The following is a 16,867-nucleotide window of genomic DNA, read 5'->3' on the forward strand; positions in this document are numbered from 1 at the left end:
GGGCCTCAAGGGGCTCCAGGAGAGCTGCAGAGGGGCTGGGGACAAGGCCTGCAGGGACAGGACACAGGGAATGGCTTCCCAGGGCCAGAGGGCAGCGCCAGCTGGGATCTGGGGAAGGAATTGGTGGCTGTGAGGGTGGGGAGGCCCTGGCACAGGGTGCCCAGAGCAGCTGTGGCTGCCCCTGGATCCCTGGCAGTGTCCCTGGCCAGGCTGGATGGAGCTTGGAACAACCTGGGATAGGGGAAGGTGTCCCTGCCTACAGCAGGGGATAGAATGAAATTATCTTTAAGGTCTCTTCCATCCCAAACCATTCTATGATTCTGTGATTCTGTGACTGAGATTGATAATTTAGAAGATAAGGAAAAGAACATCAAGCATGCTCTAGGTATTCAGGACTTGAGGAGCAATGGGATGGGACAACATGAGGCCAAGCCTCCCACAGGCCACCCACTGCTTTTCTTAAACAGAACAATTTTGTTTAAAAAAAAAATCTAGAAAAGAGGTAAAGAAAGAATGATCAACATCTGAAGCCTCAGAGTAGTGGTAAATACAAACACATTTTTATTTAATACCCAAAATCCCTCACACATCTGACAAAAAACATACTTGATCCCTGACCCTACTACTCATTTTAAAGAAATAGAGCCAGGAATTTCTAGCCAGTGCCACAGCCAATTTATATAAATTATTTATAGGGAGCAGGCATATATTCAAAGGATAGCTATATCCTGGGATCTCAGCAGTAATAAATACTCTATCCACCCAACAAACTGTCATGCTGAATTGTGTGAAGTTTTAGATAGGAGATGCCTTTTACATGACTAATGCAAGAACAATGTAGACAACATATGTTATGATTTAAACAACAGTTTTCCTTCTTTCTGTTGGGAAAAGGGAGTACATTTTTGCTGAACAAAACCTGAGCATGGTGTTTATCCAAGGCTTAAATTAACCTTGCTGTCAGCCAGGTCTGGTAAGAACTAGTATTTATAAGTGGAAACCAGTGTTATGAGGAAATGAGGAAAAAGAATATGAGGTTGCCATATGTATTTATATACACATTTCAGGTTCTAGACACCCAGCTTAGTATTTTAGCTGACTTGTGGTGGCTATCTGGGTACATGTTCTTATCCCAGAGCAAATTTAACTAATTGAGCCTGTTTGCTGCTTAGCCTAAGGCTAAACTGTTACCTCCCTTTGCCACCAACCAGCTGCACACAGCCAGCAATTACCAACTTGTGTCAGCAGCATCATCAGGGGCACTGGGAAGGTGAACCATGATCACTTGTGCAAGGAAGAAAAGGCAGCAAAACCCTCCTGGATTAACAAGATTTTCTCATCACAGCAGGGAACAGACTCGTGGGACTCACTGCCACAGGCTGTGTGGGTGCAAATGTCTCCTGGAGGGCCTGGGCAAGAACTTGAATCAGAAAATTCACTGGAAATTATTTAATGGACAAAAAAATGATATCCAGCTCAGGAAATGCCCTGAGCTATTCATCATGCAAAATGCAGAGGATTGTGAAAGGATTACACACGCTTGCTCAGCCTGCCCTCTTCCTCAAGCTGCTGCTGTTGGAAGGAGCTCCTGGGCTCTACAGACCCTCAGTCTGATCCATTCTCACCTTCCTGCATCCCAGTCTGCCCCTGTGCCTGAGCCCTAAGGACCAGCTTTGCTCTGGTGGATGAATTTCATCCTGTTAGCACAGCCAGTCACCAGGGAGCCATGATGCCACTTGAGGAAAAAGTTATTTTAGCAAACATTTTAGCTGGTAATAGGTTTGAAAGCAAATCTGCAAGTCCATGCTGATTTCTTGGTGCTGTCAGAGGGATGTCTGAACCGTTCTTGGAACTGCCAAAAAAACCTGTTTACTGAGCTTAAACTCTCATTCAATAGCCCTTTCCAGATCTACATCTAAACTGCAGATCTAAGGAATTAGTGTTTTGGCAAAGTAATCAGGTGAAAGCGACTCCCTTACTGCATTCAGCACCAGCTATATAACATGATATTAGAGAGTTTAATCAACTAAATTGTGCTGTGTTATGGGAGCAATAAATATGAGCTCAGAGCTTGCAGTGTCTGGAAATAAACAATCATGTTAGGTGGATATATCTCCTATATTTCACAGCAGACAGAGGCCAGCATCAGATGTGTTTTTTTCCCTCTCTCAAAGACTTTCTAGTTGGAAAGTCTAATCCAGAGATAGCATCTTTTATTAACAGAGGTGAGATGCAGCCTTCCCCATCTGCCATAGCTTGCAGTAGTTGAGAAGATGGTGGCCAGGTCACATCCACACTGGCATGAAACCCATCCCAGCCATGAACCAGCTGCCTCAGTACCCCCAGGTAATGCCTGGGTGATCTGGGTACTGGCAGTCCCACTGCAATTCCTCCCCGGAATGTGATAAATATTACTGCCAAACAGCTTTATTCAGTGACTCAGGTGAGCCTGTGGGAGCTATGGGGCTTCCCCTTTGGGCTGCAGCAAGGGCTGGCCACTACTGAGCTAGACATTGCTAATGCAGTATCAGCTCTTTGACATGGAGGTGGGGTGGGATGGGATGGATGGGATGGGATGGGATGGGATGGGATGGGATGGGATGGATGGGATGGGATGGGATGGGGTGGGATGGGGTGGGATGGGATGGGATGGGATGGGGTGGGATGGGGTGGGATGGGATGGGATGGGATGGGATGGGATGGGATGGGATGGGGTGGGATGCCACCACAGCAGTGCTAGTGAAGCACTTGTTACAAGACACCTCTTGGAGCCTGAATGACAAGACAAATGATGATGACAGTCATACTGAGCTCTGCTCTGCTGCTTGTGACACCAGCCAGGGTGTCCAGCAGCAGGGAAATGTCAGAACCTCCTTTAGCAGCATGCTGTGTGCTCACTGGCTGATGCAGTGATCTTAATAAAGCCAGACACAGATCTTTATTCCTGTCTTCTAAGGCTTGCTGTGTTATGCCAGGCTGCATTTCCCTGTGTGTCAGTGTCAGGCTGAGAACATTAAACTGCTCTGGGAGTGCCATGGAGGTGTGAGAGGTGTTTTGTGGATGGGGTCAGTGTGTTGGGACACCAGGCTGGGTGGCTTTTCTCTGGGGAAGGCATCCCTGGTGCTGCAGAGGTGGCTGCAAGCTCAGAGTGAAACTGTGGACCTGCTGCAGCAGGTGCCACCAGGGAAAGAGTCACATGTATGAAGGGGCTGTGTCTAGGGAGGGAAGCTGGGATCTGGGTAAAATCCAGGTGATTTTCCCAGCCTGAAGCAGAGCTGGGGACACTGCCTTCAGCCTGCCTTGTGTCCATGTATTTCCTCAAGTGGAAACATCCCAAACTCCCCCACCACCCCTGTCACTGCCCTGACCTTTGTTGTCGTGCCAGATCCGCACTTTGCAGAGGTCTCCCAGGCTCAGCATTTCAGAGAAGCTGAATTCATCCATCTGGTTCCTCTCAAACTTGTTAGACTTGTTGGACTCCTTCAGAGGCAGGGTGCCACTGTCCCCATACTCCCCAAACAGGATCAAGGACACGTTGGCATCAGTGCCTGCTCCTGGAAGGAGAGAGCAGAGAAAAATCCCGTGGGTTTTTTACCTTGGGCTGACTCCACTCCCAGCCCCCAGTTGCATGGGGAGGCAGCAAAGGCAGGCTGGAAGAGGCTGCGGGGGGCTCATGTTTCTCTGGGCAGCACCAAGACATTTCAGTGGATTCGTGCAGAATCCAGCAGGGAGGACAACCAGCTCCTCCAGCCCATGCCACAAATAGAGCTGGGTGCTTTGCCCTGGCACTTGAGGTGTGGTGACCATGGTGATAGCAGACAGATGATGGTGATGCTCATCGGAAGCAGAAATTTCTCTTCCTGATGGAGGACTGTCCACGACAACTCTCTGCAGGGTATGTCATGTAGGAATTCCCATTAATCCAGGTAGCTTGGGAAGTGAAGTGACTTAACCAGAAGAACCCAGCAATCTACTAAGGAGTGTTAAAGAACATACTTTAAAACTTTTCTAGCCACAGAGTGTTGTCCCACAGGAGCACAGTCCCATTTAGACACTCAGTCATTCTCACTGCAGTCCCACAACTTTCTTCAAGCAATTATGGCACTCAGGATCCTTCAGCTGGGGTCTACCTCCTCCTGCCCTCCCTGTGTTTGATGGCACAGGGATTTTGGAGCTAGGTACAGATCATCAGCCAAGCCTCATGCAGCACCTCACGGCTCATTTCAGCACCCAACAGACTTTCCTTTATATTGCCCTTTCTCAAAATATTGTCCCCACAGCAATTAATGGAAAAAGTCTCAGTTTCTCATGCAACTTCCTACCAACTTCCACCTCCTCATTGTGTATATTTAGAAAATTAAAAAATTTCCAAGATGATCTTTTTACCTGATATTGAGTGCCATTTGTCCTCTACTGTCCAAAGTATGACTTTTTCCAAATGACTTTTTCCAAAGTAAACAGCCATGCTGTTTTCCTGACGTTTGGGGAGTTCAAGGCCAAACTACCACCTGCAGTGACCTTACAATTTAGCTGCAAGTGTTACATTTTCACCTGGCATCATGTATAGCCCAGCCAAAACAACTGCATTTTAATTTTGATGCCGTAATACAAAAGCAGATTCACGGGGAGAAATAAGATCACACGTGGGCAGAAAGTCATTGCTGTCAGTACCAAGGCCCTCAAATTTTGGAAAAGGAAAATGAGACCATCAAGCTCAAATCTGTCTTACAAAGGAACTTGGCATCTGCTGCCCTCGTTTGGACAGCCCAGCTTTGAAAGTCTCACCTCCTGCCAGGCCCTTTCTTACACAAGGGTATCACAAATCCACTTTGAGCCACACAGACAGTATTCCCCACAGCTCCATTCAAACACAGTGCAGAGACAATTTTGGGGGGACTGTAAACTTCTGGAGAAAGGTTCCACTTCCACAGGATTATTACTGGAATACAGAAGCTAGGATGAAATCATAACTGCTCTTATGGAAGGGCTGGAGAATAAAATTGCTAGAAGAAGAAGAAGAGGAGAAAAAGATGAATATAGAGGAAAGGCAAAGCACCATGTGCTGTCCATGCGAGAAGCTGCCCAAGTTAAATTGGGGCTAATTTTCAACAGTTCCCTGGGAAGGGTTTAAGTAGGAAGAGAAAGCATCAGGGATCCAGGCAGTTCATCTGGCAGTACTTTTTATGACCCCAAAGCTTGCTGAGGTGAGGAACAAAGCAAACTGAAGTCCATTTCCTTGCAAGGAGCAGGCTCCTAATTAATGCCAGGTCTCAAAAAGCACAGAACCAACTGTTTCTTAGCAAAACTGTCCCTGCAGGAAGAAGCTTATGAAGGTCTCATGCTGTGACATTTCCCTCAGAAGCAATTAGCAGGAGATGGGAAAGTAAAAAACAGAAACGTTAAATCAATGTACATTTCACTTATTTGGGTCTCATTTTTTGTTGTTGTTGTTGTTGCCAGTTCCAGGAAACTGTCAGGCACATTTAGGAACTGTAAAAAACTTGACAAATGAAGAGATGAAGGTACTGTGGTTGCACCAGCCTTAGCTGGCAATGAGTGCAATTGCTCATAGGTTGATACTGGGATCTGCAGGACTGAGCTGAACTTCATCATCAGTACTCTAAACAATGGCAGTGTTTCCTCAGCAGATTTCCAGCTAAGAGTAGATTTGTCTGAGTGACTGACATACTGGATGCCAGAATTCCAACTCAGATGGACCTTGAGAAACTTGAGGACTGCGCAAGCAGAAATCTCATGGAATTCAACGAGGAGATACGCAAAGTCCCCTGTCTGGGTTGGCATCAACCTTGCGCATGCTGGGAAGTTGAAGATGACTCAGGAGGGGGGAAATGATGACTTAAGTTTCAGCTTTCATGTTTTTTGGATTCTGTGCTGCCTAGGGGTGCAGTTCTGAGACTCATATTAAGTGCCAGTAAGCTCTCTTCACAAATAGGGAGACAAAATAATTCCTTTTCCTGATGAAGACCAAAGACAAAGAATACAAATTTCAGACTCAAAACCATAAACAATGCTGGACCAAAGAGAGAAACAAGAAGGATGAGACCTCACAAGCTGAAGCTGTAATTGGACAATTAAACCCCAATATGCAACTGGACCAAAACTTATAGAAATGTAAGACCTCGTCGCTGATAATATTTTTGTGACCATTCTTTTTCCACCTTGGGTGTAGCCCTGGTCAAGCCCTGTCCTGCCCAAGGTGTACCCCAGAGGCCTTTCAATAAATACCTACTTTATTCTCTAGCTCTGTCCAGTCTCTGTTTCAGGTCAGCCTTCCCAGGGCATCAAAAGTTTACAGCAGTACCATTCATATCCTGATTGGATCCAAGCTAGCAGGAAGTGTTCAGTGCAGAACACCAGCTGGAATTCCTGGGCTGTGTCAAGACACTGAGAAGACCTCAGGGGATGGCTACTAAGGTGGGCAAGAGCTGGGACACACCACTGTGAGGAGAAGCATGGAGAGGAGCTGGGGCAGGTGCACAAGGGCCCCACGTGCAGGGACAGTGGTAATGATGGCAGGGCCATGAATTGTGCCATGTCTTATCCCAAAAAGCCACAGCCACAAGCTGCTGGGGAGGTTCAGGCTGGGAATGAGGAAAAAGCATTTTCTTAGGGATATGGTGCAGGTCTGGGTGCAGATGTCTGGGGAGGTGGTGGCATCACCATTCCTGGAGTTGTCCAGTGTTTGGATGGGCACTCTTGGCTGGCTTGGCCTGGTGCTGGGAACGGCCCTTGGAGCAGGAAAAATGGATGAAACAACCTCCAGAGGACCCTTCCAACAGAAATCCCTATGATTATATGATTCTTACTGAGCAGATGCTTCATTTTTAAACAAACTGGGCTTGAGTCACAGCCTTCTGAGGCCAAAAAATGTCTTTCTTTTGACATAAAAAAGACCTATATAAGGCACTAGGAACTGACACCAACTGTCCTAAATTATGTAATTTGTAGGTTGGAACTGAGTTGTCAACATCCTAATTAATCTTATAACAGCAGAGATAAGAACCTTCTGCTTCATTAATGCTTGGAAAATGAGAAAGCAGTATTTATTCACTCTCCATCTTTACTGCATTAACATGTATATGATGCCTGTGTAGAGAAAGTAAAAATTAACCAGCCAAAGGACATTTTTGTGCCTCAGAAAAGCCATCAGGTGGTCTGGTTCTATTGCATATATGTCTATGGGTCCTGCCTTGAAGAAAATCAGATTGTGCTTTACATCTGAGATCAAGACTTTGGTTTTAACCAAAGATTACCATCTGACTTGGAAGGTTTATGCCCTAACAACCTCTTCTTATTTATGTGTAGTCTGAGAGCCATCTGAGGTGCTGGTGGTGGAAAAGAGGTGATTTGAGTTTAGCAGGAGCAGGGTTGTTCCCTGTTGCAAACTCTGTAGGTTGTACTTTCACTGGAGTAAAGTGACTTTGTGAAAGGCAAATTGTAAATTTAAGATTTCTTTGAGGAAAATGTAAAACAATGCTGCTGTTAAATATGTCTGTGTGGTGGGGAGGAAATATCTCATGCTTCCTAGTTTGCTGCAGAGTTGTAGGAATTCACTTGCCCTAACTTTAGCCATCTAACCTGACTTAATCATGATATTGCTGTCTAAATCTGATGAAGAAAAGCTCAAGAGGCAGAGACCCTCAGGAGAGTTATCCAGACCACTGATGAAGACTTCTCTCCCAGAAGAACTGATCAGAGACAATCTAGACCAGGAGGAACTAAAACCAGAAATATAGTTTTTCAGATAGTGGCATTTATGTGACATTATTTTACCTGCACTTTTTTCTGGTATCTTTTTTTTTTTTTTTTTTTTTCTTTTTTTTTTTTTTTTTCTTTTTTCCTTTTGGTGACTTTTATGCGCTGGAAAGTTGAAAGCCATTGCAAAGAAAAACTTTATACCTAGAAATAAGCACATTTGATTCCAGTCCTTGTGCAGTATTGCTCCTCGACAATGTCAGTGTGGCAGGAGATGATATAACATGTTTAAACATCACCAAGGATAAAATGTCTTTCATTCTGAATTGGTCCAGCCAGGAGTAATTGTGGAATACATAATGATCAAAGAGGGGAGATGGTTCATGACTTGCACCTGCTTTAGATAAGCTGGATAAAGTTCAGCATTATGTCAGTGAGCTGTGTGATCTAATCACAAACAGACTCCCTGAAACCTCTCTGTAATCTGTTCTTTCCTACTGGTTGTCGCTGTTCATAATGAAATAAAATGTTTCTTCATTAATACCCGTCATCCTTCATTCAATGGGAAGGGCAGATCTGTCTGCTGCTGCTGTCATTTTCTATTCTCCTTCTCATTTCTATTTCCCTTGCCTTCCTGAGTTAGGCCTGGTTTTCACAAAAAAGGTCACAGAAAGATCTACCATTATATTAGATGGATGGCTAGATACTTAAACAAATCTTCCTTTCTCTCTCTCTCTCTTTTGTTTTTTGTACTTCACTTCATGTTTTCCAGACAAGCAGCTGGCAGAGAAGATAGATAAGAAGTGGTGAAGTGGCACAAAGATGTTCTGCCAGAGAAATTCTGATGTTCTTAGATCAAACCTTAGAAGCTGCATAAATTACTGCTGATAAAACCAGGGGAAAAGAAAAAAAAGAAGCAACAAAGGAAATAAAGAAAATATTTTTAGAGGTCAGGAGTTGGTTATGTGCAGTGGTGTGACAGAATCTCACTTGAGGACCAACCTTTGGAACAAGGTGTCTTCAAGACAATATCTGTCTTGCCCCATCTTAGCAAAATTCACCTTGTATGGGGCAGCAGATTTCACCCAGCAGCCTGACAAAATTTCCCATGAAAAAAGGCAGTGATCCCAGCAAATGACACTGAAACCACTTTTCTTGCCTCTTGAAGCAAGAAAGGCTTGGGGGGAATCTGTCTACTCTGTTCCACCTCTTCTATCTGGTGTGCATTTAGGAATGTTTTTTTTTTTCACAGCCTGAGATAAATGGTCTCAAAACACTTTGAAAAGGTAGGTGAATTATTGCTGTCTGCCAGGCAGACAGTGCTGACTGAACACCTGAAGCACACCAGCTCTGACCACCCTACATGGATGGACCTGGCCAAATAAAAGAAAAATGTGGCTGCTGACCTCTGCAGCTTGGTCTGGTACTAGTTTCTGTCAGGATGTCTTCAGAGGAATCAAAGAGCAGTCAGACCTGGGCCTTGTGTCTAAATATGTTATCCCCAGAGCTCAAATGAAAATGAGTCTCTTAGACACTGCCATGGTGAACAGCCAGCCAAAAGAGTTGTATTCCAGCTAAACTGTGGGGTTTTTTCAAATGTAATTTAGAACAAAGCATATGGTTTTTTTCCCATTGTTAAAAAAACAAACTTCACTTTAGAAATTTCATAAATATCTATCAAGGACTAACCTCCAATGTCACTGGTTTTAACCTGAAGAGTGTATGTGGTGTCCTCCATCATCTGCTCGTCATTTATGACAGCTGGCATCTCACACACCAGGCTTCCCTGGGCATTTTTCAGCTTGGACAGCCAATCCCCATAGGTAAATGTGGCCACTTCTTGATTAGTAAGATTCTTCAGGGTGATCTGTGAAGAGCCAAAATGGAGTGACAAAACTTACTTACCATTTGAATGAGATGAACTGTTAAACTTATAAAATCCACGATCTGGTAGGACATGGGGAGAACTTGGCCATAACTCCAAAGCCCATGCTGAACTCTTCTGGGATAAATGCAGATCTCTCCCATGGACAGTATTTGCTGTGGTGGTTTGTCCTGAGAAATGACCTTCACTGTATTATTACGCTTTTTCAACCATCTTTCTCCAAAAAGAGAAATTTGCTCCTCTGACCTAAGTTATGGACAAAGCTCACCTCTAAAAGAGTCAGACCTCTCTTGTGAGCCAGCATGGGATTCACTCCAAAGAAGTAACAGTTATTACAGACTTCACTACCTCTCCTTGAAGCACTCAGCATCTTTCTTTTGCCTGTTTCCTTCGCGTGAACAAGCAGAAATCATTGTAGAGAGACACAAGCCCAAACAAGTTAAAACAAGGCACAAGATAAAATTAGGCCAGCAAAAACTTAATATTTCACACACTTCTCCCTCTGGGAAAAGGTGACAGAACAAACAGTATGCAACAGATATTAGTCACACTATCTAACGTGTCATGGAAGCAGCTCAGATGCTGTGGTGATAAGAACAGAATGGGAATGAATTCAGAGCAACTCAACAAGTTACTCCAACAAACGCCTAATAAAATACCCACCTTTATGTCTCTTGTTGTGTGTGGGCTCAGTGGAGCATCAGTCAAATGGGAGGAAAGCATTACACCTGCACAGAGCAAAAACCTAGCAGTAAGTTCTCAATAAACTGGGGGAGCTGGAGGGAAGGGATGAGACAGCACCATAAATTGCCATTTGTGTTACCACCTAACACAAACACAGGCTGCACCTGTGTGCAGCAGTGCATCACACAACACTGCCTCTGCAAAGGCCATGGAAACATGAGCCCAGATGTGTCAGAGAAGCATGGCATAGTATGAGGGAGGAATTAATCAGGAGTGGTGGGAGATGTATTAAAAATGATGCCTGGAGTTCTATAGCTCCACATGTCATGCAAACCCATGTCCTACTGTGAAAATCTTCAAGGGTGTAGATTCTCCAGACACTCTGAGTCCTCATGCCAGGGCTGCACCACTCTCATTGGGAAGGTTTTATTCTCTATATCTGATCAGGATTTTCCTCAGTTTCAACTCATGTCCACTGCATCATGACTTTTTGCTGTCCACCTCTGAGAAGAGTCTGGACCAATGGTTTCTGTAACCTCCTTTCAAGCAACAGAAGACTGTGATTGGATTCCCCCCAAGCCTTTTCTTGTCATGGCTTAAAAACTCTTATTTTCCTCAGGCTTTCCTAGTGTGCCACATGCTTTCTGTAGCCCCTTGACTACCTCAGTGCCTTTCCACTGAGTGCTCGTTTATCAGCCTAAGGAAAAAGAACTCAGAAAAATTTATCTTGAGATAAAATGTGCTCAAATTCTGTCTTCAAACTTCAGGTGTCCCAGTCCATGGCCTTCTGCTGACCTCAGCCAAGTCTTGCTGCAGTCTTCAGCAGTTCAAAACCTGCTCCTGGTTATAAAAAAAGATTTAAAGAGGACAGTAGCTACACTGAAGGTGAGCAGTAAGCCATGGTGTTTGTGCATTGAATGGTTCTGTGTAGGAGACTCATCTGGGGTTTTCAGTCTGCCTGGTGCTAAAGAGGGATCAGTAACAGCACCTTCACCCCCCTGTCCCAGAGGGACAGGACATTTTTGGCTGTAGAAGATGTCCCACTTTTCTAAAAAGCTGCTTATTCATAGCCAGTGACACTATTGCTTTGTGGTCAAAAAAACTGTTCTGTGAGTCAAGGGATATTGAATCAGACCCTTTCTTTGAACCATGCAGAAATCAGGTCTCCCCCACCCCAGCTGGTGGCCTTTCTGCTGGGGCACAGAACTGTCCTCTCTCAAGGATGTGTGAACGACACCTGCATCCTCTTAGGAGTTCAACCCAGAAAGTTTTCATTGCAAAATTGAACTGTGAGTGATGTTGACTGAAAATGTACATTTTCCCCCAATCCCAGTGCAAAAAAATCTATGCAAGGCGAATCTATCTAATCTATGTATCTAATTTATGGAAAAGGTTCAGCCAGCAGTACCTCTGCCCTGCTTGGGAATGACAGTGACACTGTTAGTAGCAAAACGTCCTGAGCAAAGCTTGCAGGGAATTGTCAGGGAAGCAGTGGGGATAGAAGCAGATTAGGAGCTGTCAGCTGGAGAGCACTCACAGACACAGAAGTCAGGTCTCTCACAAATACCCAGCCAATGCTCAGAGCTCCTGATGCTGCCTGAGAAAAAAGCGTCTGGCTACTAAAGCTGCGTGAGCAAAATGCCAGATTTTTCTGTCCTCAGCCCCTCACCCAGGATGTGCATCTGTGTGCAGCTCAGTGCAAGCACTAAGGACGGAAACAGAAACCTGCCCCTGGTGTCTCATTCTGGGGTGGTGCTACAAGAGGAGCAGAGAGGGGAAAGAGATTCATTTTATGAGTGTTTTTTGCCCAAGGGATGTCAGCACAGAAATTCACCTGCATCCTGGGCTGACCCCCAGTGTGGGCAGCGGGGCAGGGGGATTCTGCCCCTGTGCCCCTGTGCCCAGGTGAGAGCCCACCTGCAGAGCTGCCCCAGCCCTGCCTCCAACAGCACAAGGACGTGGAGCTGCTGCAGCCAGTCCAGAGGAGGCCACGGAGATGCTGCCAGGGCTGGAGCCCCTCTGCTCTGGAGCCAGCCTGGGACACCTGGGGCTCTTCAGCTGCACAAGAGAAGCTCCAGGGAGAGCTCCCAGCCCCTGCCAGGGCCTCAAGGGGCTCCAGGAGAGCTGCAGAGGGGCTGGGGACAAGGTCTGCAGGGACAGGACACAGGGAATGGCTTCCCAGGGCCAGAGGGCAGGGCCAGCTGGGATCTGGGGAAGGAATTGGTGGCTGTGAGGGTGGGGAGGCCCTGGCACAGGGTGCCCAGAGCAGCTGTGGCTGCCCCTGGATCCCTGGCAGTGTCCCTGGCCAGGCTGGATGGAGCTTGGAGATGCCTGGGATAGTGGAAGGTGTCCCTGCCCATGGCAGGAAGTGGAATGAGACTATCTTTAAATGTAATTTCCAACCCAAAATACTGTTCTATGGTCACAGCAAAGGACACACAAGCAGCAGCAGTGTCAGGCTGATCTCTGGGTCACAGTGTGGTTACGTTGCCTCTCACTTACCCAGCATGGACCCCCTAAATGTTGGTCCTCCAGCCCACGCACATCATGTGGTCAGTGGTGGGACCTGGATATCCCCAGGGATACTCACCTGCACTGGGGGCAGGTAAGGAGCTTCCTGAGGCATCACCCCCTCTCTCAGGTGTGTCTGTCTCATGACCACAGAGGGGGCCTGGATAGTTTGTTGGAAGGGGTGAAAGCTGAATGTAGCGTTTTTCAGTGACTAAAATAGCAGAAAAATAATCCCATCCTGAAAGGAGGTGTTTGTGGGTGTTGCACACACAGAGGATGATGCAGGATTTTGGTTTCAATCATGAGGGTCAAGAAAGTAATCTCAGTGAGCTGAGCTGAGACTATATTTAATTTCTGCCCATTCCTCTCAGTAAAACTAGCTACTGCTTGGCAATGAAACCACTACTTTGCATTGCATTTAAGCTATTTTTTAGGATACCTAGAACTTACTGTGGGCATCCAGTGTACTTTTCAGCTCAAACTGCCTTGCTAATTATGCAAGGAGCCTAACTGGGCTGTAGAACATCAATAAGCCATGAAAAGAAAGTGGCAGAAGTGTGTATGAATAACACATTGATAATTTGCTTTGTAGCTGAGCAAATACAGTAGTTGACAGGAACATTAAACCAACAATTTGAAATTAATTGCACACTGTCTCCTGCAATGGAAAGGTTTGACATGTCCGATTATTTGATTTACCTCTACCCAGCCTTTTTCCAGAAGTCATGTAAAACATGCTCCACAGGGTCTCCCACTCTGCTGACACCAAAATACACAGCTCCTGGCATTCACCTTTAAAGGCTCAAACACAGGATTTTATGCGTCTGTTGCATGTCACTATTCCTCACTTAAACCCAGGAACTTCTGACTGTAAAACAAAGACTTCACTCTTTTGCAAAGAATAAAAGTCAGCTTCAGCTATATAATTCTCAATTCTCAATAATAATTCTCAAATTCTCTTAATCTCCTTTATACAAAGGAGAAAGGGCTGAATAAAGACCGAGTCCCACATGCAGGATTATTCGTGACGTTTGAATGCAATGCAATTAGTGCTTCATTAAGGCAGCTTCTTATCTGTCTGGCTTTGACAGCACAAAGTAACATTAAAATTCTGAGGGAAGCAACTCTGCAGAATTCAACAGTCTCATAATTCCTGCTATTTCACTGAGCTTTCATCTCTTCTTGTTTCTAGCTTTTCAACTTCATAGCTAAGACACTGGGCAGCAGGTGAAATCATCACAGGGACTGAGAAAGCAGCTATCCCAGGAAGAGGTTTCCAAAGCATGCATTTAGATAAGTTTCCTAATTAGAGTAATTTTTTTTTTTTATGCTGCGTGGAGTGAGGACCTGGCACAGGGTGCCAAGAGAAGCTGTGGCTGTCCCTGGATCCCTGGAAGTGTCCAAGGCCAGGTTGGATGAGGTTTGGAGCAACCTGGAATAGTGGAAGGTGTCCTTGCCAGGGCAGGGGACAAGAATGGGATGAACTTTAAGGTCCCCTCCAACCAAAACTATTCTAGGATTCTATGATTTTGTTTCCTGTTTTTTCAGAAACACAGAGCAGTGTCCTGGTAGCTTGGTGTGGAAGACCATGAGATTCAGCATTAGAACAGTGGAAAAATCCTCAAGAACATGAGATACAGCATTATATCAGTGGAAAAGATCCCCACTCTCCGCCCCTCCCAGCAGTGGTGTGATCAGAAAGCACTGCTCAGCTTTGGAGAACATTCACGATGCCCTTTGGGGCAAAGTAATGATCAATAATGTTCATTTTGTGGCAAAGCATCACTTACCAAATTTTGTTCCCCCTGGAGGTTTAGGTACTGGCATTATTGTAACTCTGTGGTGCAGTTTGAATTTTCAGCACCAAGTTCATTACTTCCCTGAGATTCTGAATGAAAATATAGTGTATTTTATGTAGACAGAAAAAAAATATGACTACTTGCTTGCTTGTAAATTGAATCTTTTGGCTGTGTACAGAATCATTGATAATTCATGCATTTTAATTAGTATTTATGCATTTCTATATCTGGTGAAACTAAAAGCGGTATAAATTATGGCTAGCAACAGTTTACCAAAAGACCAAAGAGAATTAAAAAGATCATTTATTGTTAGTTTAATAGAACAAGAAAACTGAGAATATCATGTAGATAAATGGAGCAACAAATGGTTAATTACGGGGTTGATGGCTTAATCTAGCTTCTCATTTCACTGTGCTAGTTAGCACTAACTGTGAACCATCTGTCTGAGAGTTTAGCACTACCCCCACAAGTATTTCATTATGCAGTCTTAATATGCACTTTTGACAGAAATGGAAATGGGCTCCGATCAGTTTTCATGTCACACCAGGCTACGTAAGTTTTTAAGGCTGGAATACAAATCAGAGAACAAAAATCCTTCCTCCCCTCTTCCAGAATGCTTCTGTAAGCCACGCTCTGCCTGGGAATGCAAATGCTGTGTTTACCTTTGCAGGGAAGGTGAGAAGGAAAACCAATAAATACAGTAGTCTACGTAACACTGGAGTTAAAAAATCCTCTGTGATCTGTTTATCTAGGAAAAAAAAAAAAATAGAAACTATAGGCATAATTTCCATCGGCTTCTAAACCCACAGAATTATAAAAGAATTATTTGGGCTGGAAGCAACCTTAAGGACCTTCCATTTCAACTCCCTGCCATGGGCAGGGACACCTTCCACTATCCCAGGTTGCTCCAAGCCCTGTCCAACCCTGGGACACTGCCAGGGTTCCAGGGGAAGCCACAACTTCTCTGGGAACCATGTGCCAGGGCCTCCCCACCCTCACAACCAAAAGTCTCATTCTAATGTCTAACCTAAATCTCTCTTCTTTTAGTGTCAAACCATTGCCCCTCATTCTGTCACTGTTTGCCCACGTAAAAAGCTGCTTTTCCTCACTTTCACAAGCCCTCCTTAAAGTCTGTTATCAATACCTGTTCTTGTTGCATGGTCCACCTGTGACTTGTGTAGAGCTGGAAGCGGGGGTATAACCCTGCTGGATAGGTCTAAAAGAGCCCACTTCCCTGGGGAGTCTTTGCTTTTGGTAGGACAGTCCAGCAGGCTGAGGGTTTGGAATGCCTGGACAGAGACCAGGCAACAGGAAAGTGGGAAGGCACAACTGAAGATGCAGCCATCCCTTGCCTTTGTGCTGCTGCTGATTCATGGCTGCAAGACCATGGAATGCCTCTGGATGAATAAACTTTATTTGATTTCATTTTATATGACTATGATTTATAAAACTCAGGGGAGAGCATGTGAGAAATTACAAAGAGAATTTGACCAAGACATCTGAATCAAATCAGACAACAAGATCGAGTTATTCCTCAGGCACAGAGAGAAAAACTGTGCATCTGTGGCATCAGTTCTAATGATATGTGCTGGAGGTCTAATCCTTTGAGGAGCTGCAGAAGCATCATTATAAAATAATGGAATGTTAAGGGCCAGAAGAGATTTTAAAACTCATCCAGGTCCACCCACTGCCCTGGGCAGGGACACCTTCCACTATCCCACATTGCTCCAAGCCCCATCCAACCTGGCCTTGGACAATTCTGGCAGCCACAGTCTTCCTGAGCAACCTGTGCCAGTATTTTGCCACAGTAAATAATTTATTCCTAATATCCAGCCTGAATTCCCCCTCTTTCGGTTCCCCTCCTTTCCCAGCTGCTGAGAAAAAAAATTAGAAGAGGAAATGTTCAAGTAAAAATGGTACTGCAGCACAGAAATTCTTCTGACAGTGAAGAGGAGTCCATCATTTCACTGAAAACTGGTGGCTATGTAGGATCAGTGTTTAGAAACACATTATCTATGTGAAAAAGACTGCTGTAAATTAGTCAAAAAGGATAAGGAATTTCAATTTAAAAATCATGAGGTGCTCCCTCTGACCATGGTTAAGCTACTAGGTCCTAAACTGTTCTCATAAAAAGGTCAAGATACAGAAATCCAGCAGGATGTCAACTGCAGGAAAAGCATGGTGAAGGAAAATGGCAGAGATGTGTTTCTCCACTAATGACTTCTGATGGTCTGCAATCAGCACATCACTCCCCCTCTATCTTAGATGTATA

The 16,867-nt window shown here is 44.9% G+C and overlaps 1 protein-coding gene across 1 annotated transcript in view; it reads right to left on the minus strand.

Moving 5' to 3' along the window:
* The window catches only part of LOXHD1 (lipoxygenase homology PLAT domains 1), a 153,472-nt gene that overhangs the window by 15,503 nt on the left and 121,102 nt on the right, over positions 1–16,867 (minus strand). Inside the window, exons 35-36 of the mRNA XM_066339598.1 lie at positions 9,406–9,583; positions 3,369–3,554 (exon numbers count right to left, since the gene is read on the minus strand). Coding sequence (XP_066195695.1) covers positions 3,369–3,554; positions 9,406–9,583 — 364 coding nt within the window. The remainder of the gene's footprint in view (positions 1–3,368; positions 3,555–9,405; positions 9,584–16,867) is intronic.

The sequence above is a fragment of the Sylvia atricapilla genome, chromosome Z, assembly GCF_009819655.1.
Source record: "Sylvia atricapilla isolate bSylAtr1 chromosome Z, bSylAtr1.pri, whole genome shotgun sequence".
Taxonomy (NCBI): domain Eukaryota; kingdom Metazoa; phylum Chordata; class Aves; order Passeriformes; family Sylviidae; genus Sylvia; species Sylvia atricapilla.